At 43.1% G+C, this 22,783-nt stretch overlaps 1 protein-coding gene across 1 annotated transcript in view; it reads right to left on the reverse strand.

Annotated features, from left to right (window-relative positions):
* The window catches only part of LOC135519248 (neuromedin-U-like), a 25,503-nt gene continuing 2,720 nt past the window's right edge, over window positions 1–22,783 (reverse strand). The window contains exons 2-8 of the mRNA XM_064944367.1: window positions 5,268–5,601; window positions 4,972–5,018; window positions 3,623–3,673; window positions 3,496–3,522; window positions 3,342–3,392; window positions 674–748; window positions 1–177 (exon numbers count right to left, since the gene is read on the reverse strand). Coding sequence (XP_064800439.1) covers window positions 157–177; window positions 674–748; window positions 3,342–3,392; window positions 3,496–3,522; window positions 3,623–3,673; window positions 4,972–5,018; window positions 5,268–5,340 — 345 coding nt within the window. The 5' untranslated portion in view covers window positions 5,341–5,601 and the 3' untranslated portion in view covers window positions 1–156. The remainder of the gene's footprint in view (window positions 178–673; window positions 749–3,341; window positions 3,393–3,495; window positions 3,523–3,622; window positions 3,674–4,971; window positions 5,019–5,267; window positions 5,602–22,783) is intronic.

The following is a 22,783-nucleotide window of genomic DNA, read 5'->3' on the forward strand; positions in this document are numbered from 1 at the left end:
TGCAGTCACATTTATCTTAATTTATTTCTCAAATATCAAGTCCAGCGAGAGCTGAGAATGCTGCTTCTGTCTGTCCACCATTTTGTGTTCAGGGGTATGCAGCTTGCTGGTGTCTGCCTTCAAGTTATTCCACAGTCAGATTTTTACATCACACCTTCAGGGAGATCCCCGGAGCTTCTGTGTAATAGGGAAGAGCGAAAGCCTCAGTTATAGTTTTGGTACATTTGAATTGTCTTCCTTAAAATAATGGTTCTAACACCGGACTGAGGTTCCATATACTGCGTTGTCTTAAATACATTTATGTATGCCTTGATTGAGCCTTACTGACTGGCCTCACCCACTGTAAAAACTGGTTGACTCAATGTGGAAAACTAATTGGATTTGCAAAAAGTAATCAATGTAAGGGAGTTCTCTTTCACCAAACTTTTAACCTAAATCCAATTACATGGTAAATGTTTTGTTTACATTGAAATCATGTTATTTGATAACTCAACAAACTAAATGAATAACTAGATGTTGAACTGACGTCTGTGCCCAGTGGGCAGGCTGTGGTCCTCTGCATCACTGATAGGGAATAACACTGTCTCAAAGGAACTTTTTCAGTTTCCTAAACTTGAGCTTCAATAATATTATTCTGCTAACCATTCAAGTTGAAAAGGTACAGGATTCTTACCAAAAGCAGGAGCTGCTTCTTTCTCCTCTGAGACAGTTTTGGTGACAGGCGCATCAGTGGGTGCACTGAATGGGACTAGAGAGGGAAAGGCCTGTTAGACCAATCAATTGCATAATGTTGCAATATTATAATCTAAAGATGCAGTGCATTTGGAAAATATTCAGACCCCTTGACTTTTTACACATTTTGTTAGGTTAGCCTTATTCTAAAATATGTCCCCCCCCCCCCCCCCCTCATCAATCTACACACAATACCCCATAATGACAAAGCAAAAAACGGTTTTTAGAAATGTTTGCAAATGTATAAAAAAAATGGAACTATTACATATAAGTATTCAGTGCTTTGTTGATGCACCTTTGGCAGCAATTACAGCATTGAGTTGTCTTGGGTATGACGCTACAAGCTTGGCACACCTGTATTTGGTGAGTTTCTCCCATTCTTCTCTGCAGATCCTCAAGCTATCATTTTCAGGTCTCTCCAGAGATGTTAGATCGGGATCAAGTCCGGGTTCTGGCTGGGCCACTCAAGGATATTCCGAGAAATCCCAAAGCCACTCCTATGTTTTGGCTGTGTGTGTAACAGTATCACTTCCGTCCCTCTCCTCGCCCCAACCTCGGCTTGAACCAGGGACCCTCTGCACACATCAGTAATTCACCAAGCATCATTACCCATCGCGCCACAAAAGCCGCAGTGCAAGAGGAACCACTATTTCAAGGTCTCAGAGCGAGTGACATCACCAATCAAAACGCTATTAGCTCGCACCACCGCTAACTAGCTAGCCATTTCACATCGGTCACATGTGCTTAGGGTTGTTGTCCTGTTGGAAGGTGAACCTTCGCCCCAGTCTGAGGTCCTGAGCGCTCTGGAGCAGGTTTTCATCAAGGATCTCTATGTACTTTGCTCTGTTCCTCTTTCCCTAGATCCTGACTAGTCTCCCAGTCTCTGCCACTGAAAAACATCCCCACAGCCTGATGCTGCCACCTCCATGCTTCATGGAGGGATGGTGCCAGGTTAACCCCAGACAAGACGCTTGTTATTCAGGCCAAATAATTCAATCTTGGTTTCATCAGACCAGAGAATCTTGTTTCTTATGGTCAGAGTCCTTTAACTCCAAGTGGGCTGTCATGTGCCTTTTACTGAGGAGTGGCTTCCGTCTGGCAACTAGCATGAAGGTCTGATGGGTGGAGTGCTGCAGAGATAATTGTTCTTCTGGAAGGTTCTCCCATCTCCACAGAGGAACTCTGGAGCTCCGTCAGAGTGACCATCGGGTTCTTGGTCACCTCCCTGACCAAGTTTGGCTATGCGACCAGCTCTAGGAAAAGTCTTAGTGGTTCCAAAGTTCTTCCATTTGAGAATGATGGAGGCCACTGTGTTCTTAAATCAATTAATCAATCAATCAAATGTATTTCTAAAGCCCTTTTTACATCAGCAGATGTCACAAAGTGCTATACAGAAACCCAGCCTAAATCCCCAAACAGCAAGTAATGCAGATGTAGAAGCACAGTGGCTAGGAAAAACTCCCTAGGAAGAAACCTAGAGAGGAACCAGGCTCTGAGGGGTGGACGGTCCTCTTCTGGCTGTGCCGGGTGGAGATTATAATAGTACATGGCCATTTAAGGCCAGATTGTTCTTCAAGATGTTCAAACGTTCATAGATGACCAGCAGGGTCAAAAATAATCACAGTGGTTGTAGAGGGGGCAACAGGTCATCACCTCAGGAGTAAATGTCAGTTTTTTCATTGCCGAGCTTTCAGAGGGGACCTTCAATGCCAGAGAAATGCTTTGGTACCCTTCCCCAGATCTCTGCCTCGACACAATCCTGTCTCGGAGCTCTACGGGCAATTCCTTCGACCTCATGGCTTGGTTTTTGCTCTGACATTCACTGTCAATGTCACGATCGTTTGTAGAAAAGGACCAAGGCACAGCGGATGGTGAGTTCCACATAATTTATTAAACGTGAAACTTTAAACAAAACAAGAAACGAACAACAAACCGTGACAACAGAGGTGCTACATACACTTACTCAAAATACAAAATTCAATATCCCACCAACACAGGTGGGAACAACACTACTTAAATATGATCCCCAATTAGAGACAACGATTACCAGCTGCCTCTAATTGGATATCATACAAATCACCAACATAGAAAATTAAACCTAGAACCCCACATAGAAATAATAAACTAGAACACCCCCCAGTCAAGCACTGACCTACTCCACCATAGAAAATAAAGGTTCTCTATGGTCAGGACGTGACAGTCAACTATTGAACCTTATATAGACAGGTGTGTGCCTTTCCAAATCAATCAATTGAATTGACCACAGTTGGGCTCCCATCAAGTTGTAGAAACATCTCAAAGATGATCAATGGAATCAGGATGCACCTGAGGTCAATTTCGAGTATAAAAGCAAAGGGTCGGAATACTTACGCAAATAAGGTATCTGTTTTTTACAATTTTTAATACATTTGCAAACATTTCTAAAAACCTGTTTTCCCTTTGTCATTATGGGGTATTATGTGTAGATTGAAGAGGATTTTTTTTACTGAATCCATGTTAGAAGAAGGCTTTACCGTAACAAAATGTGGAAAAAAGTCAAGGGGTCTGAATACGTTCCGAAAGCATTGCAAGTTGCCAATTTGTACAGTAAGGAGTCTTCCTTTACTTACCGCATGCTGTATAGAGCCTACTGAGTTTGCCTTTGAATAGTGGAACAGGAACTGGCAAAAAGAGAATATACGAAGTAAACACACTGTTCCAAAGAAGGATACGGTATATATGTACAGGGTAGGAATAACATTTTCATATTGTTGAGGAACTTACTCTTTTGAATACATTCTGAACTTGCTTCTGTGAGAGAAGAGGGAAAGGGAGAGAGTAAGCATCCTGACAGAACTGATATTATAAATTATTTGTGATAAGATTGAGTCATGCAGTTACTTAGCCTTACCTCATTCTGATCTCTCAACATATCTCCCACATCAGTCTGGATCCCAGGACCCTGCAGCAGGCAAACCAATGGCGATCAAACATAAGTCTATAAGACATCACTAAACCCAAGAAAACCTTAAATCTGTTGGACATGAATCCATTATGTACTATACTATACAGGTTGCAAAGTAATAATCATGTCTCTGTAACCTGTGTATCCAGCTGATGAGAGCAGGTTAAAGTCATAAATGTTCTTATGCCCCTCAGGTCTCATCCCCCACCAGTCTAATTCAAGTTACAGTGTGACTCACTTCTGTGTTCTCTACCCCCTCAACACATCTACCCTGCCCCAGCCACCACAATAAAACCATTTAATTTGAATGGAATTACCTGCAGACCACCTACTCAGACGCAGAATAGATTTTTCTAAAGGTGTGCAAATAAAGCAACCCATGATTTTCAAACAGTGAGAGGCTGCGTTTACACAGGTAGCCCAATTCTGATATTTTACCCAATTATTGGCCAAAAGATCTGAATTGGGCTGCCTGTGTAAAGATAACCGAAGATACAGACCGAAAGCCAATTTATGCTTGATCCGGATATGTGGTCAGAGGCTCCGTAGGCATGCAGAGGCCAAATTGAGTTCCGTACTGCAATGCCATGTGCCTCCCAATTTTTGTAACAATGCAGAGTGCTCCGTATAGCTCTGTATAGCTCCGCATTGACATGATTGGTTGACGGTAGGTGGTGTATAAACACAAACTCACTTCCTTGACAACTTCCTTCACAGCTCAACTCAACAGCTATGTGCTGCAAAAATAATGAATGCCCCGACATCTGCAGAGGTCGTATCAATGTAAACGATTCACGGCCAATGCAGCGTCTTTAAGGCCGCTCATAGACAGGGAGGCCAAGTTCTGATATTTTTTCCGCTAATTGGTCTTTTGACAAATCACAGATCTTTTCACATCAGATCTTTTTCAGGGTTGATAGATGAAAAGACCAATTAGTGAAAAAAACATCAGAATTGGACTGCCTGTCTAAACACAGCCAGAGTGATTCGCATTCAAGGCACATATTGATAGTTTTGTGTCTAGTACACCTTCAAAATGTTGACTCTGTTATCAAATAAGGGAATGTAATGGTAATAAATTAATAATTATTTGTTTGAAAACTAATTTCACAATAATCTATTTGTTTTAAAAACTAATTTCACAATGCCCAATTCTGATCTTTTTTTTCATTAATTGGTCTTTTGACCAATCACATCAGATCTTTTTCTCAGCTGATCTGATTGGTTTAATAGACCAATTAGCGGGAAATAATCTGAATCGGGCTGCCTGTGTAAATGTAGCCTTTTTCCCATACCTTTGTCAAAACAATTCCATGTTCACACTCTTTGCTGGGATTAGCTTCTAAAAATAGATAGAAAATTGTCAGTTTAAAAAGAATATATTTATAATGTTATTAATCTATAATCAACATCAACATGAACAAAATGCATGTAATTGTCAACTATTATCAACAATATCAATGAATAGCTAAACCAAAAGAGAAATCAATTGAATGTTGAAAAACATTTTTAGAAGACTTACAATTAAATGATTAGTTTAAAATAAGTTATATTGAAGTTAATTGAAATTATATAAATAATATTCTCTCACCTGTCACCTTCCAACATCCAAGGCACCAGACCAAATGAAGGAGGCAAAGTTGTCGCAGATACGTTGCGCTCATCTCGAGCTATCAGATTCTCATGCGCTTTGGTGAGAGTTTAGCTTCTCTGTGTGTGGTTTGGTGCTGCAGGAGTCAGTCTTGTTAAATCGCAAAATCAGGTCCTAGAACTGAACACTAATGACTTTCTCAACCGAGAGAATTATATAGGCTATAACTTTGATGGGAGAAGCATCATCTCCCACGTAGAAGTGACCAATCAACGTCCCACTGGTCTCCTTGATCATCATCTGAGTCTTAGAGCGCAGGTGTCCTCTCTCTCGCCTGTCAGACAATAACAACTTGTGTAAGTCAATTTTGATAATGGTTTTTAGATACATTTAGATCGGAAACTAAATAAAATAAATTCATCAAAAACAGGATGCCACTGAATATAAAATCAAAATGGAGGTTATAAAATTGGTCTCCATTTTTTTCCCAGTGCACTTGATTATAGGAAATTATCTTTGGATGACCAGATGATGCTCATGTTCAGTCAGTCAAAACCATGAAGTAGGCTACCAAATAAATGTATTATGTAGGCCTAACTGTGTTAACCTTTTTACTCTGTGATCCTGTGGAAGTGACACAGAGTTGAAATGTCAACATTTATTATCATATAATTTGTCTCCTCTAATCTCACTACATCAATTTATCAGTGTTGTGTACATTTACTGATAAATTAGTATTTTTTATTAGATTGACTACAGAGAGTTATTGTGACTGCTGGGGCCCGGTTTCCCTGTGTAAGCATGAAAGCTGAATGTGTGGGTCAGTGGATCGAGTTCCTCCTGGATGAATCTGAAATAATATTCCAGAGAGACTGTGGATTAGCTGTCCCTGCCCGGTGGTCCTTGAATGGAAAATAGCGTAGAACACTCAAGGGGGAGACCCAGACCCCCACCCTCGAACATATAACGTCTCTATTCTGGGTCAGTTCAGTTTGTGTTAATTAGTAGTTATGGTTGCATATAACATGGTTATGAATGCTTATGAAATCCTATAGTCACTTCGCTCTATGATGGAACAAATAGAAAAACAAGAGCTTTTGCAGTTACACTTCAGCTCCACATATTGATCATTACATTTAGAACGGGTCTTTACTGTATGTTTGTCTTTGTTATAGGTCCCCTGAGCAGTGATTGTATGTTATATCAACCATATTGGAAAGGACTCTTCAGTTCATTTTAGAGATGAGCCTCACAGACAGGTGGGGGAGATTTATACCCTTAATAAGCCATTGTATCGATTTGCCAGCACTTTCATCTGGACTGAGGGACCAACTACAGCCAACCCAGAGACATGATGGACACCCTTGTGTGTGTTTTGTGTGTGTGTCTATCTTTCCTCAGTTTTTTATTTGAATGACATTCATTGTGGAGGAATATTTTGTGTTCTTGTTTCCCTCATGGAAACTTACAATCAACAATCAGATGCTTTCCCAATCACCACCACACTAGTAAAACAGCACACGTCACACAAAAGCATTTGAGACAGCAATCATCCCCACAATCATCCCACAGCCACACACACAGACTGACATACAAACAAAATAGCATACACTCAAGCAAACACATTAATGCACAAACAGAAAGGGGTGTACTGTCTGGGATGACTTGACCCTCGGCATTGATCAGCCCCCTGCATTTAATTAATTAGTCCAACTGATCACCTACTGATCTAATCACCGCTAGTCATCAACAGGAACCTTTCCTGTTCAACTCTATTAATGGCTTCCACTGTTCCCACAGGAAACTCCAGAGAGATTCCACACATAAAGCTAAAACCTCACATGAGAGTGATAGAGGGGGAGATGCAGAGAAAGAAATGCCAAAAAGGAGAGAGGTGGAATGAGAGATAGTGCAGCCGACTGATAGCCTATGCTCATATTCCCCATCAAGAGTGAACCTTGTTTTGTATGTGCAGCGCTGAGACTGTCTCAGGGTATAAAGAGTCCTCTAGAGGGCCACCATCTCTCTCAAATGGCCTCTTCATCACTAGATTCCTGTTTTTGCTGTTGCTGTTATTTTCAGGGCAATCACACTGTACAAGGATTAAAACATTTGCATATGCTTGACACTGCATGACTATTGAGTGTTACATTGACGCAAGTGTTCACGTCACAGAACTCATTGCTCCTCTGTTCAATGATAGCACACGAAGAGTTTCATTCAAAAACGTTATATATCCATTTTCATAAATGTTGGTAAATTAGATGTTATTGTTTAAAGAAATTATGAAAAATGTTGGTGTGTTTTTTCATTATCTAATCATGGCATGGGGTTGTTCAATGGCAGACATGTATTTGTTTGAAATTTTGATGGTTTAATATCAGAGAGACAAATAATCACGTTTTTTTTTGCTAAATGCTATATGTTTATCTGCTTCACTTCCAGATACATAGTTCTGCTAGGTACCTCAATTCATTACAGTAATATGAGATCTGTATGTAAAACATTTACATTTTAAATTTGAGTCATTTAGCAGATGCTCTTATTCAGAGCGACTTACAGTAAGTGCATTCATGCTAAGATTGCTAGGTGAGACAACACCATATCCCAGTCAAATATATAGGATAGAACATTCCATTTCAGCTAAACATTGTGAACACCTGCTCTTTCCATGACATAGAATGACCAGGTGAATCCAGGTGAAAGCTATCCCCTATTAATTTGACTTATTAAATCCATTTCAATCAGTGCAGATGAAGGGGAGGAGACAGGTTAAATACCTTGAGACAGTTGAGACATGGATTGTGTATGTGTGCCATTCAGAGGGTGAATGGCTTAGGTGCCTTTGAACAGGGTATGGTAGTAGGTGCCAGGAGTACCGGTTTGTCATGAACTGCAATGCTGCTGGGTTTTTCCACGCTCAACATTTTCCTGTATCTATCAACAATGGCCACCACTCAAAGGGCATCCAGCCAACTTGACGCAACTGTAGGAAGCATTGGCGTCAACATGGGTCAGCATCCCTGTGGAATGCTTTTAACACCTTGTACATGACCCGATGAATTAAGGCTGTTAAGTATAGAGTTTGGCAAAAAATCTAATTTTCATACACATCTAAAATCTATGAATAAAAAAATCTGAGAACAGTAATATCTTACACACACATGAAGGTACTGATAAGCAATAATGTCTGATGAAACATTGATGGATATAATGTTTTGGAAATAAACTCTTCACTTGCTCCTTCGTAAATATCAGAATACAAAACACCAATTAAACCTGTTGTTTTTTGCGTTCTAGTCATTTTGCCATCGGGCAGAGTGACATTTTTGCAGCTTTAAAGCTAATTCTACACATTTTGCCATGCATTATGCCATGTTAATGATATGAGTGAGAGTGTCTAACAAAATCAATGGGGGCCCCCTTTTGGCCCGGGCCCAAGGACACGTATCCTGTCGGTATTCGGCCATGATTAAACTTTAGATAACTAGCTAGACTAACTTACCAATCTAAAAATTGCTAGCTGACATGGCTAAATGAGTGACTGTTAGTGACTGACAAAACAAGAGAAAACCTGCTGATGCACAGCAAAATGTTGAACTTGCACCTTGTATATTCTGCTATTTTAACTCTCAACAGTAAGCTGAGACCACGAACGAGTTCCCAGCGGCCGGGGGCCCTAAGCGACCGCTTATGTCGCTTATTCCTGGAGCCGGCCCTACGTGTGTATGTGTGTGTGTGTGTGTGTGTGTTACATTGAGTGAGAGAGAGTGTGTGTATTTGTGTCCTTGAAAGGATCTGTTTGTGTTGTGTGGGTATTGTGCTCTCTAGTAAGGATTAAGTAAGCCCTCCCTTGGTCAGACCTGTCAAACAGCGAGCAAACAACAGCTGGGGGAGAGATGGATGCACAACAATAAGACACAAAGTGATGACCTAACCCATTTCAGTGAAGGACTCAAAGGACAGTGATGCACCTCTCCCACAGTGCAGCAATCCAACACACTAGTGTTAGGCTGCATCTAGTCTCCGATTTGCCATTGGCCTTCATGGGACTATGGGGATGGCTGAGGAAAAAGATTTGCCTCAGGCACTGCACTTCAAATGGAATCTCCCATGATTCATCCATTTCAGTTTAATTTTACACAAGTATTTGATGTGATTTGATCCTGAACTCCTACACACACTCAGCTGAGTAGTAAAAGTTAACATCACACAAATGGTTGAGTTTCCTTAATTATATACTAGTTATTTGCTCCCAATCCTTCCTGTGTTTTAGACCTGTCGGTAAATGTTACAATATCCACCTCACTCTCCCTGCCATTGCTCGGTATTAACCTCTGAGGGAGTAGAGAGTGTTAACGCCTAATTGAGTGAAGGTGTGAGTCATTCAGCAGTGTGTCAATTAGCCTCACAGAGAGACATGGCTATAACGGAGTATGACATTAGCACATAGCAACATGACCAGTTCCAGGGACATGGCACAAATGAGTCAAATGTCAGGGGAACCCTAGGAGTCAAATCACCTGTCCCTGTTCTTTCAGACAGTGAATATTGTTTTATTGACTAAATGACTCCAAACACACTGTCTCACAGCTGAAAATGAATGTTGTCTTGCCTTAAAGGCCCAGTGCATTTCCTGTGTTTTATTTATATTTCCACACTATGTGGTTGGAATAACACTGAAACTGTAGGGGATGCGTACTGGGGGCAGAGACGTCAGGCGCAGGAGAGCAAAAACTGATTTACAACGGCGCAGTTTAATAAACAAAACCACCGTAAACAGAACACTAACTCAATGGGTAAACAAAACATGTTACACACCAGCATAACGTGCACAAGCACTACAATAAACAATTCTGGACAAGGACATGGGGGGAACAGAGGGTTAAATACACAACATGTAATGATGGAATTGAAACTAGGTGTGTGGGAAGACAAGACAAAACAAATGGAAAATGAAAGGTGGATCGGCGATGGCTAGAAGACCGGCCCAAACAAGGAGAGGGACCGACTTCGGCGGAAGTCGTGACAGTACCCCCCCCCCTTGACATGCGGCTCCAACAGTGCGCGCCACACCGGCCTCGGGGACGACCCGGAGGGCGAGGTGCAGGGCGATCTGGACGAAGACGGTGGAACTCCTGCAGCATTGAAGGGTCCAACACGTCCTTGACCGGCACCGAGCACCTTTCCTCCGGACCGTACCTCTCCCACTCCACGAGATACTGAAGGCCCCTCGCCCGACGCCTCGAATCCAGTATGGAGCGAACGGAGTAAGCCGGGGTCCCCTCGATGTCCAGAGGGGGCGGAGGAACCTCCCGCACCTCAGACTCCTGGAGCGGACCAGCCACCACCGGCCTGAGGAGAGACATATGGAACGAGGGGTTAATACGGTAATCTGGGGGAAGCTGTAACCTATAACAAACCTCAATCACTCTCCTCAGGACTTTAAATGGCCCAACAAACCACGGACCTAGCTTCCGGCAGGGCAGGCGGAGGGGCAGGTTTCAGGTCGAGAGCCAGGTGCGAACACCGGGGCCTCACTGTGGTGAACCGCAGAAACCTGCCCACATCCTGGTTTACTCTCTCCACCTGCCCGTTACTCTCGGGGTGAAAACCTGAGGTAAGGCTGATCGAGACCCCCAGACGTTCCATGAACACCTTCCAGACCCTAGACGTGAACTGGGGACTTCGATCAGACACTATATCCCCAGGCACCCCGTAGTGCAGGAAGACGTGCATAAACAAGGCCTCCGCAGTCTGTAGCGCCGTAGGGAGACCGGGCAGAAGGAGGAGACTACAGGACTTAGAGAAACAATCAACAACAACCAGGATGGCGGTGTTACCCTGTGAGGGGGGAAGATCAGTAAGAAAATCCACCGACAGGTGCGATCAAGGCCGTTGTGGAACGGGTAAGGGGTGTAGCTTCCCTCTGGGCAGGTGCCTAGGAGCATTACACTGGGCGCACACTGAGCAGGAGGAAACATAAACCCTCACGTCCTTAGCCAAGGTATGCAACCAGTACCTCCCGCTCAAACAGCGCACTGTCCGACCGATCCCAGGATGACTAGAGGAGGGTGACGTGTGGGCCCAATAGATCAACCGGTCACGAACAGCAGACAGGACTTACAGACGCCCAGCGGGACACTGGAGGGGAGCGGGCTCTGCACGTAATGCCTGCTCAATGTCTGCGTCCAGCTCCCACACTACCGGCGCCACCAGGCAGGAGGCGTGGAGTATGGTAGTGGGATCCATGGGCCGCTCCTCTGTGTCATACAGCCGGGACAATTCGTCTGCCTTCACGTTCTGGGAGCCTGGTCTACAGGAAAGAGTGAACACAAAATGGGTGAAAAACATGGCCCACCTTGCCTGGTGAGGGTTCAGTCTCCTCGCTGCCTGGATGTACTCCAGATTGCGGTGGTCAGTCCAGATGAGAAAAGGGTGTTTAGCCCCCTCAAGCCAATGTCTCCATGCCTTCAAGGCCTTGACGACAGCAAACAGCTCCCGGTCCCCCACGTCTTAGTTTCACTCCGCCGAGCTGAGCTTCTTTGAGAAGAAGACACAGGGGCGGAGCTTCGATGGCGTACCCGAGCGTTGAGAGAGCACAGCTCCTTTCTTAGCCTCGGACGTGTCCACCTCCACTATGAACGCCAAATAGGGATCCGGATGGGCCAGCACGGGAGCCGAGGTAAACAGAGCCCTCAGGTGACTAAAAGCCCAATTACGCACGGCTGAAATGCAGTCACTCTCCATCTCCACCCCTGAGGTGGGAATGCGATACCCAAGGAAGGAGACGGACTGCTGGAAGGTCAGGCATTTCTCAGCCTTGACGTATAGGTCATGCTCCAACAGGTGACCAAGCACCCTGCACAACAGGGACACATGCTTGGCGCGTGTAGCAGAGTATATCCGAATGTCATCAATATACACCACTACACCCTGCCCATGCAGGTCCCTGAAAATCTCGTCTACAAAGGCTTGGAAGACTGATGGCGCATTCATCAACCCGTACGTCATGACAAGGTACTCATAGTGCCCTGAGGTGGTACTGAAAGCCGTCTTCCACTCGTCTCCCTCCCGGATACGCACCAGGTTGTATCGCTCCTGCGATCTAGTTTGGTGAAGAAGCGCACCCCGTGCATTGACTCAATCGCTATGGCTATGAGCGGTAGCGAGTAACTATACATCACCGTGATCTGGTTCAGACCCCGATAGTCAATACACAGGCGCAGACCCTATCCTTCTTCTTCACAAAAAGAAACTCGAGGAGGCGGGTGAAGTGGAGGACCGAATGTACCCCTTACACAGGGATTCGGAGACATATGTTTCTATAGCCTCCGTCTCCACCTGTGAGAGGGGATACACGTGACTCCTGGGAAGTACAGCGTCTACCAGGAGATTTATCACACAATCGCCCCGTCGATGGGGTGGTAATTGAGTTGAGTTGCCTTCTTTTTGGAGAAGGCGAGAGCCAAATTGGCATATTCAGGGGGAATGCGCACGGTGGAAACCTGGTCTGGACTTTCCACCGCAGTAGCACCAATGGAAACCCCTAAACACCTCCCCGAGCACTCCTGCGAACACCCCGTGAGAGCCCTCTGTGGCCAAGAAACAGTGGGGTCATGATAAGCTAACCAGGGTAGGCCTAGCACCACGGAAAATGCAGGAGAGTCAATAAGGAAGAGACTAATTCTCTCCTTTTGACCCCCCTGCGTCACCCTACCCAGAGGAGAGGTGGCCTCCCTAATCAACCCTGACCCTAATGGTCGACTATCTAAGGCGTGAACGGGGAAGGGCACAACCACAGGAACAATGGGGATCCCTAAACTATGGGCGAACAATCTATCTATAAAGCCTAAAGTGACATACACAAACATATGTGCAACAGAGGGCTCTGGGTGAGAAAGGTGGCGGATCACCTGGAGTGACGCATGAGCGCCCTGCCTCCTGCCTCGATACCCAGAGGAACCAACCCGATATCGACCGGCAGTGTGACCTCTGCGGCCACAGATGGTGCACGAGCTGGAACCCCCTCCGGTCTCCCTGCGCACCGATCCTCCCAGCTCCATGGGTATCGGAGAGGGGGTGCGGGGGGATGGAACCTACAGACCCCGATCTGAACGTCCGCGGGTAGCCAGCAGGTTATCCAGCCGGATGGACAGGTCCACCAGCTGGTCGAACGTGAGGGTGGTGTCTCTGCAAGCCAACTCCCGACGGACATCCTCGCGCAGACTGCAGCGATAATGGTCGATCAGGGCCCTGTTGTTCCATCCCGCACCGGCAGCCAGAGTCCGAAACTCCAGGGCGAACTCCTGGGCGCTCCTTGTCCCCTGCCTTAGATGGAAGAGACGTTCACCTGCCGCTCTATCCTTGGGCAGGTGGACGAAGACTGCCCGGAAGCAGCGGGTGAACTCCTCAAACTGGTCCAACGCCACATCTCCCCCAACTCCACACGGCGTTGGCCCACTCCAGGGCTTTCCCGTTAAGGCACGAGATGAGGGCGGACACCCTCTCATGGCCTGAAGGAGCCGGGTGGACGGTTGCCAGGTAAAATTCCAGCTGCAACAGGAACCCCAGGCAGTTTGCAGCCGTCCCATCGTATTCCGGGGGAAGGGAGAGACGAATCCCATTGGGTCCAGGAGAAAGAGGGGAGCGTAATTGAATTGTTTTAAGGTTATACCAAGGATCATTTAGCTATTTGATTTAGAATTTTAAGATCGTTTGAAGTATCCCAAAAAAAAATATATTTTTTTTTTGATGAACAAATATTTTGGGCCATACAGCTATTAGCCCAAACAAACACATTGAAAAACAGATTCACTATGTGGAACAACCAACCGATAGTCCCCCAAAATAATCTATAAGAAGTATGTTCTGAAGTGTCTGTCCTATATCTGAGAGACATAAGAAAGATCAGAAAACATTTGTTATTTTTATATATATATTTTTTACATCGATTTAATCACTTATTTTTGGTACTGGAAACTCATATCTCCCTCACTAGCTTAAAGCACCAGCTGTCAGAGCAGCTCACAGATCACTGCACCTGTACATAGCCCGTCTGTAAATAGCCCATCCAAGTACCTCATCCCCATACTGTATTTATTTGTTTATCTTGCTCCTTTGCACCCCAGTACCTCAACTTGCACATTCATCTTCTGCACATTCTACCATTCCAGTGTTTAATTGCTATATTGTAATTACTTCGCCACCATGGCCTATTTATTGCCTTACCTCCCTTATCCTACCTCATTTGCACATGCTGTATATAGACTTTTCTACTGTATTATTGACTATATGTTTGTTTATTCCATGTGTAACTCTGTGTTGTTGTATGTGTCGAACTGCTTCCTTTTATCTTGACCAGGCCGCAGTTGCAATGAGAACTTGTTCTCAACTAGCCTAGCTGGTTAAATAAAGGTTAAATAAAATCAAATAAATAAAAAACTAAACAAACAATCTCCTGCTGAGGGCTGGAACTAAAAACATGCAAAAGATAACTAATGTAAAATACACTGTGTCCGTAAAATGTATATGTAAGTATTGCTGTCCATTGTTCACTCTAATTAGGGGAGGGTTACAGGAAAATAATAAATAAGGAAAATATATTAAAAATATATTTAATATATTAAAAACACATATATATATATATTTAAAATTAAAAAATATATATCTGGGACTGGAAATGATGGAGACAATTACATTGATAGAAGCCACAATCTATCTGCAAAACTCAAGCTGATCTGTGAGGCATGTGTCCGTCCTAGAACAAAACAACCGACATGTACGTGTTTATGAGAGTCTCACCTTTCCACAGAGGGGTCATATTAGTGGGTAGCCCAAACTGTTCGAGCGCTACTGTCAGGAGTTGACAGATTTGTCTGTAGTCGGTACAGCCAGTCCCAAGACACTTGTGGGGAGTCTCATCTTTCCACAGAGGGGTCCTAACTGTTAAGGCGCTACAGACGATTTCTTGTGATAAGAACGATTTTCGGGATGTCTCATGGTCTGACAAACACCAGTCTATCCCTGTCACCTTTCATCTCAGATGCGGAAGTGCAACATCGGAGGATGCGGTGGATTGAGATAGATATCGCCAGTTTAAACAGATAGATTGTTATGGTGATTTTTGTATTATGCTAATTCAATTTCCGCAGGGGCGGTGACATCGACTCTAGTTTTTTTTAAATGTTTGTCTAGTCAGCCATGTAAACTTCCATTGGTCACATAATCACCTCTGTTGCCAAGTCTCCATGACAATATATTTTATGTACAACATTAACTAGGGGTGAGTCAGTCCAGACAGGGAAGAGCAAAGACTTGATATGATCCAGTTGAATGACGGTCATAAAACTTCCTTCCTTCCAGTAATTTGACACTGATGCTGTCATCATGAGTCTGTTCAACTGCATATAGATTGACTAGGTTTGTTATCCTTGCCCAATCAATGACAGAACACTTCTCTCTTCAACAAAGGTCATATTCTCAGTTTATGCTAGTCTGGAACCTATGCATCTGTCGATGACTAAATGGTTTATTGTCTTACATCCAACTGTATAAAAGGGTTTAAAATGTAAAATGAAAACAAAACTGGAATAAGGAAGTAAAGGACATGGTGCCATCTTGTGGTGTAAAATGGTGGTAGACAAACCTCTTCTGTTTAGAATCAGATAATGGACATGTTAAGAGGTTAAAGAGCTCTTGGCACAAATCCTAAACAATCACTAGTGTCTGCTTGAGCTCTGGCAAGATTTTTCATCCATCTCATCAAAGCCTAATTTATTTCATATGAGGGACTTAACAGTCTAATGAACTATGTGACTGAAATATTACTGACTCAAAAATATGACAGTCTCCGTGGTCCATGTCCCACGACACTACATACACTACATGATCAAAAGCATGTGGACACCTGCTCGTCTAACATCTCATTCCAAAATCATGGGCAAAAACATGGAGTTGGTTCCCCCTTTGCTGCTATAACAGCCTACACTCTTCTGGGAAGGCTTTCCACTAGATGTTGGAACATTCTGTTATTGACTCTACGTTTGTTTATCCCATGTGTAACTCTGTGTTGTTGTTTTTGTCGCACTGCTTTGCTTTATCTTGGCCAGGTCGTAGTTGTAAATGAGAACATGTTCTCACTGTCCTTCCTGGTTAAATAAAGGTGATATATATATATATATATATATATATATATATATATATATATATATATATTTTAAATTGCTGCAGGGACTTGCTTCCATTCAGTCACAAGAGCATTAGTGAGGTCAGGCACTGATGTTGGGCAATTAGGCCTGGCTCGCAGTCAGAGTTCTAATTGATCCCAAAGGTGTTCGTTGGGGTTGAGGTCAGGACTCTGTGTAGGGCAATCAAGTTCTTCCACACCGATTTCGACAAATCATTTCTGTATGGACCTTGCTTTGTCCACAGGGGCATTGTCATGCTGAAACAGGAAAGGGCCTTCTCCAAACTGTTGCCACAAAGTTGGAAGCACAGAATCATCAAGAATGTATGACATAGCGTTAAGATTTCCCTTCTCTGGAACTAAGGAGCCCAAACCATGAAAAACAGCCCCAGACCATTATTCCTCCTCCACCAAACTTTATAGTTGGCACTATGCCTTCGGGCAGGTAGAGTTCTCCTGGCATCCTCCAAACCCATATTTATCTGTCTTACTGCCAGATGTTGATGCGCGATTCATTACTCCAAAGAACGCTTTTCCACTGCTTCAGAGCCCAGTGTCGGTGAGCTTTACACCACTCCAGCCGACGCTTGGCATTGCGCATGGTGATCTTAGGCTTGTGTGCGGCTGCTCGGCCAGGGAAACCAATTTCATGAAGCTCCCGACAAACAGTTCTTGTGCTAAAATTGCTTCAAGAGGCAGATTGGAATTCAATAGTGAGTGATGCAACCGAGGACAGACGATTTTTACGCACTATGCGCTTCAGCACTCCCGTTCTGTGAGCTTGTGTGGCCTACCACTTCAGGGCTGAGCCGTTGTTGCTCCTAGACGTTTCCACTTCACAATAACAGCACTTACAGTTGATTGGGGGAGCTCTAGCAGGACAGAAATTTGACAAACTGACCTGTTGGAAAGGTGGCATCCTATGACGGTGCCACGTTGAAAGTCACTAAGCTCTTCAGTAAGGCCATTCTACTGCCAATGTTTGTCTATGGAGATTGCATGACGGTGTGCTCGATTTTATACACCTGTCAGCAACGGGTGTGGCTGAAATAGCAGAATCCACAAATTTGAAGGGGTCTCCACATAAATGTATATTTATAGTGTAAGAAGAGACTATAGGCAATACATAGTGTGAATCATTGATGAACCTATTTCAGACTACGACATCCACACATGACAACAGGAAAACTGACCTTTAAATTAATTTAGATTTGACAGAGACTATATCAAAATGGACCATGCTATTTTGCTCTGAGGAGGTTAAGATAGTCAACACCAGTACAAAACATGTAGCCTATAGACACAAACATACGTCACAGTTTATAATGATTGCTTTTGGCAGGAAATACAATTACCTCTAAATGCTCAAGGGAATGGAAAAAGGGTTTGTAAAATTGATGAGCATTTGATGTGTCATTCTCAAGGATAATGTGTTGCTATTTTACCTGGATAGAATACGGCATAATATAAAATTAGGTTTATTTTTGACACCTGCTACACTGGAGATCAACTGAACACTGCTGCCATAGCAACATCACCATGAGCGCTCTAAACCCCCTGACTGCAGCTGTGTGTATGTGTGCATGCGTGAGTGTGAGAGAGAAGAACTCATTAAACAATCATCCCACTCAGCCCCTCTGTGGGATAGATGGTTGTTGTGGATGTTTTGCTGTTGCATTTTCTTTCATAACCTCTGTGAAACACAGGCCGTAGGACTGGGAGGCTGTGTTCTTTAATGATACCCTGACTGCCACGTGCTGTGCTGCACATGGTGGAGGTGAGGAGACCGTGCTGCAGGTGGGAGAGAATCTGACAGGTGATCATAGAGAGAGAACAGGGACATGCGGGGCCGGTTACCTCATCCAGCTGGGACTGCATGTGATGAAACGGACTGGGGATATGGACAACCGTAAAAGAACATTGTATGTATTCACTCCCTCAATTGAGTGAATTACAGAAGAAAAAATGGTATTCTGCCCAAAAACAAATATGTGTTGTTGTTGAATTGCGTTGGCATTTGCATCTCTCTCTTTTGCAACCCTGAAAAACATTTTAAAATGTAAAATAGTCAGTCACACATCATACATGTTTTTGTTAATATTGAACTGTTGATGATAAAACATAATGCAAGTCCATTATCGTGCAAAACTTGGTGTTTATGCATAGTTTAAAGTTCTGAAGGTAAGCAAATTGGCTTGTTCCCGTAGATATCTATTATCTTGAATGCTACAATGTAAACAAGAATATTTAATATATTGTAGATCAATAAAAATAAAGAAGGCATTCTCACAATCTTGGCATTCTCTCAACCAGCTTCATCTTAAATGCTTTTCCAACAGTCTTGAAGGAGTTCCCACATATGCTGAGCACTTGTTGGCTGCTTTTCCTTCACTTTGCGGTCCAACTCAACCCAAACCATCTCAATTGGGTTGAGGTCAGGTGATTGTGGAGGCCAGGTCATCTGATGCAGCACTCCATCACTCTCCTTCTTGGTCAAACAGCCCTTACACAACGTGGAGCTGTGTTGGGTCATTGTCCTGTTGAAAAACAAATGATAGTCCCACTAAGCGCAAACCAGATGGGATGGCGTATCGCTGCAGAATGCTGTGGTAGTCATGTTAGTTAAGTGTACCTTGAATTCTAAATAAATCACAGACAGTGTCCCCAGCAAAGCACCCCCACACCATCACACCTCCTACTCCATGCTTCACGGTGGGAACCACACATGCGGAGAACATCCGTTCACCTACTCTGTGTCTCACAAAGACACGACGGTTGGAAGCAAAAATCCTCTGAACAGTTGATGTTGAGATGTGTCTGTTACTTGAACTCTGTGAAGCATTTATTTGGGCTGCAATCTGAGGTGCAGTTAACTCTAATGAACTTATCCTCTGCAGCAGAGGAAACTCTGGGTCTTCCTTTCCTGTGGCGGTCCTCATGAGAGCCAGTTTCATCATAGCGCTTGAGGGTTTTTGTGACTGCGCTTGATGAAACTTTCAAAGTTCTTAACATTTTCCGGATTGACTGACCTTCATGTCTTAAAGTAATAATGGACTGTTGTTTCTCTTTGCTTATTTGAGCTGTTCTTGACATAATATGGACTTGGTCTTTTACCAAATAGGGCTATCTTCTGTATACAGTACCACCCCTACCTTGTCACAACACAGCTGATTGGCTCAAACGCATTAAGAAAGAAAGAAATTCCACAAATGAACTTTGAACAAGGCACACCTGTTAATTGAAATGCACTCCAGGTGACTTCCTCATGAAGCTGGTTGAGAGAATGCCAAGAGTGTGTAAAGCTGTCAACAAGGCAAAAGGTGGTTACGTTGAAGAATCTCAAATATAAAATATATTTTGATTTGTTTAACACTTTTTGGTTACAGCATGATTCCACATGTGTTTTATTGTAGAAAACAGTCAAAATAAAGAAAATCCTGGAATGAATAGGTTTGTCCAAACTTTTGGCTGGTACTGTATATATTTTTTAATTAAGTTGATTTTCCCCAAATTGCCATGCCCAAATGCCACCGCAATCCAAAAAAACCCATTCGCATTAGTAGTGACAAGCAATAACAATAATAAAAGGAGATGGAATAAATTATGTTTAAAATAAAATATATTAATGTCATATGTAGTGTCAATTGAATTACGTTGCAGTCAATGACAATCAAAACAATAACTATCCACAAATCCAAATAAATCTAACAATGAAATAGGCATAGCCTTGATTAGAGGGGATTACATGGGGCCAGCCCAATGCACTAGTGGCTAAGCCTTCACTTCCTGAGTGAGTGAGTGAGTGAGTGAGAGAGAGAATGAGAGAATGAGAGTGAGAGAGTGAGAGATTGTATTCTGGAAGTATAGTATCTACCTGTGAGGGTATCTAACTGGGCTGGTGGTAGAATGTTTTTAAATGTAAAATCTGTCATTTTATTTGACAATGGGGAAAAAAAGCTAATGGGCAAATACTGGAGTACAGGTTTGATTGAACTAAGCCTTTAGAGGAAGTATAGCTATCTTCAGCCTCAAGTTTCTGTCAGCCTAGTTACCAGACCTGACCGTCACGTGTAGCCACTGAAGGCATATCCCAACCCTGGCTAATCACCTCATCAAGTGGTTACATCACGTGTAGCCACTGAAGGCATATTCCAACCCTATCTAATCACCTCATCAAGTGGTCACGGCTTGCAATTTGAGGCTAAAGAAGTGCAAAACCAACATGACTGTTGTTCTCCCATAGCCCTGTTTGCCTCTTAAGCTCAACAAAAAGCCCCTAGTTATAAACATTATATCTTCAGGGGGAGGTGGTGATTGCATCTCTCACGGAACTAAACAACTGAGAGATTGTCTGGGAACAGCTTTATCAAAAACCATGCGGATGAGGCCTCAACCCTTTCCTTTCAGATTTGCCCTGTTCTTTCTTTGTTTCGGACTATTACCAAAACCATTGATGTATGATAAAGTTGCCTATAACACAAACTATAGTACAGCAGTCTTTGAAGATGTCAGAGGATTCATCAGCAATTGTTAGTGGATACAGACTGTCCACTATCTGAAGCTCTTTTCCAGCACACCTTGATCACACCATTACTTTTTAAATCTGATCATGAGACTTCTCAATTTCAGGCCAATGGCAACATACTAAAACCAAACACAGGGAACCCATTATACTCAAAATGATTTTGTGAATTCATTTTATCCATTTGCAGGCTAGTTTAATACATACATGGCCTGTCTGTGTACCTTTTTATTATATGTAATGTTTCCGTTTTTAACATTGTGTCAGTATAAAGTGTCGATAAAAAGGGGGCTTTTTATTTACTTTGACCCCTCAGAACAACAGCTGTGGATCTCTGCTGATCTAGAATCATTTTTACCTTTTTAAATCATAGTGAATAAGATTATGTGGACAGTTCCTGGATCAGCACTCCTACTCTGATGCTTTGTGGATACGGGCCCTGATCTCCACAAGTTAGCGGCAGGGTAGCCTAGTGGTTAGAGCGTTGGACTAGTAACCGAAAGGTTGCAAGTTCAAACCCCCGAGCTGACAAGCTACAAATCTGTCGTTCTGCCCCTGAACAGGCAGTTAACCCACTGTTCCTAGGCTGTCATTGAAAATAAGAATTTGTTCTTAACTGACTTGCCTAGTAAAATAAAGGTAAATTAAATTGTGTAGAATAACTGATTGATTCAATGGTCTAGCCTGTTATGATGGACTGTATAAACCTCAGACTTGTTCTATGCCTATTTCTAATTATATTACATGTTAAATGTATTTTACTGGTATTTCAAGATGGGCAATATAAACCAGTGACTTGTCACGGCCTTAGGTTTCTACATCTATAAATATGTATTCTAAAGGATATGTGTTTTCTTATTGTCATGAAATATCATTTGGAGGTTTGATGTAAGTGTTTGTAGTACATTCAAATGGTAAAAAGGTTGTGATTAGTTTGACTTATGACTTAAAACAATTGCCAGCAGCATACCACCCTTGCCCTGTGTAGGGTGCAGTCTTTCGGATGGGATGTTAAATGGTTGTGCTAAAACTCGGGGCATTAAAAATGGCACTTATCTTAAGAGTAGGGGTGTTAACCCTGGTGTCCTGGCTAAATTCCCAACCTAGCCCCATTCCATAAAGGCCACCTAATTCTCCCCCTCATTTCTAATTGGCATATCACTCCTCACCTGATGGGTGATGAGCGTTGTGTCACAAAAATGGTCGCCATGCATCACCCAGGTTGGTGGTGCACATTGAAGGTGGGTGAGGTGATTTCCCCTCGTACTATGTAAAGTGCTTTGAGTACCTCAGTTGGTAGAAAAGCATTATAAAAATCTAATATATACAGTATAATACGTCATCCACACAACATAGGTGATGAACCTTCCATAAAGTGTTAGGGAAGGGCAAATTAGTTAGTATTGCATTATCACTGTTTTACCCAAACAGGTATGCCAAGCGAACAACTTTCCTGTCTGATGCTCCAGATTGTTTTTTAATTCTAGGCAAGTGGCACCTGGGACTTTTCCCAAATGTATTTTAAATTTTTTCTTAATACTTTGAAAAAGGGGCTACAAAGGGGTTTTTCGGCTGTCCCCATAGGAGAATCCTTTTTGGTTCCAGGTATAATTTATTTGGGTTCGTTCTACCTGGAACCAAAAAGGGTTTTTTCAAATGGCTATCTTATTGGGACAGCCGAATATAACCCTTTTAGGTTCTAGATAGCACCTTTTCCCCCCCCTAAGAGTGTAGGCATAAACATCCTACATTATCCTGATAATGTCAAAACCTGTTCTGTGTTTGTGGTCTCCAAATACCAGTAAA

The sequence above is a fragment of the Oncorhynchus masou genome, chromosome 29, assembly GCF_036934945.1.
Source record: "Oncorhynchus masou masou isolate Uvic2021 chromosome 29, UVic_Omas_1.1, whole genome shotgun sequence".
Taxonomy (NCBI): Eukaryota; Metazoa; Chordata; class Actinopteri; order Salmoniformes; family Salmonidae; genus Oncorhynchus; species Oncorhynchus masou.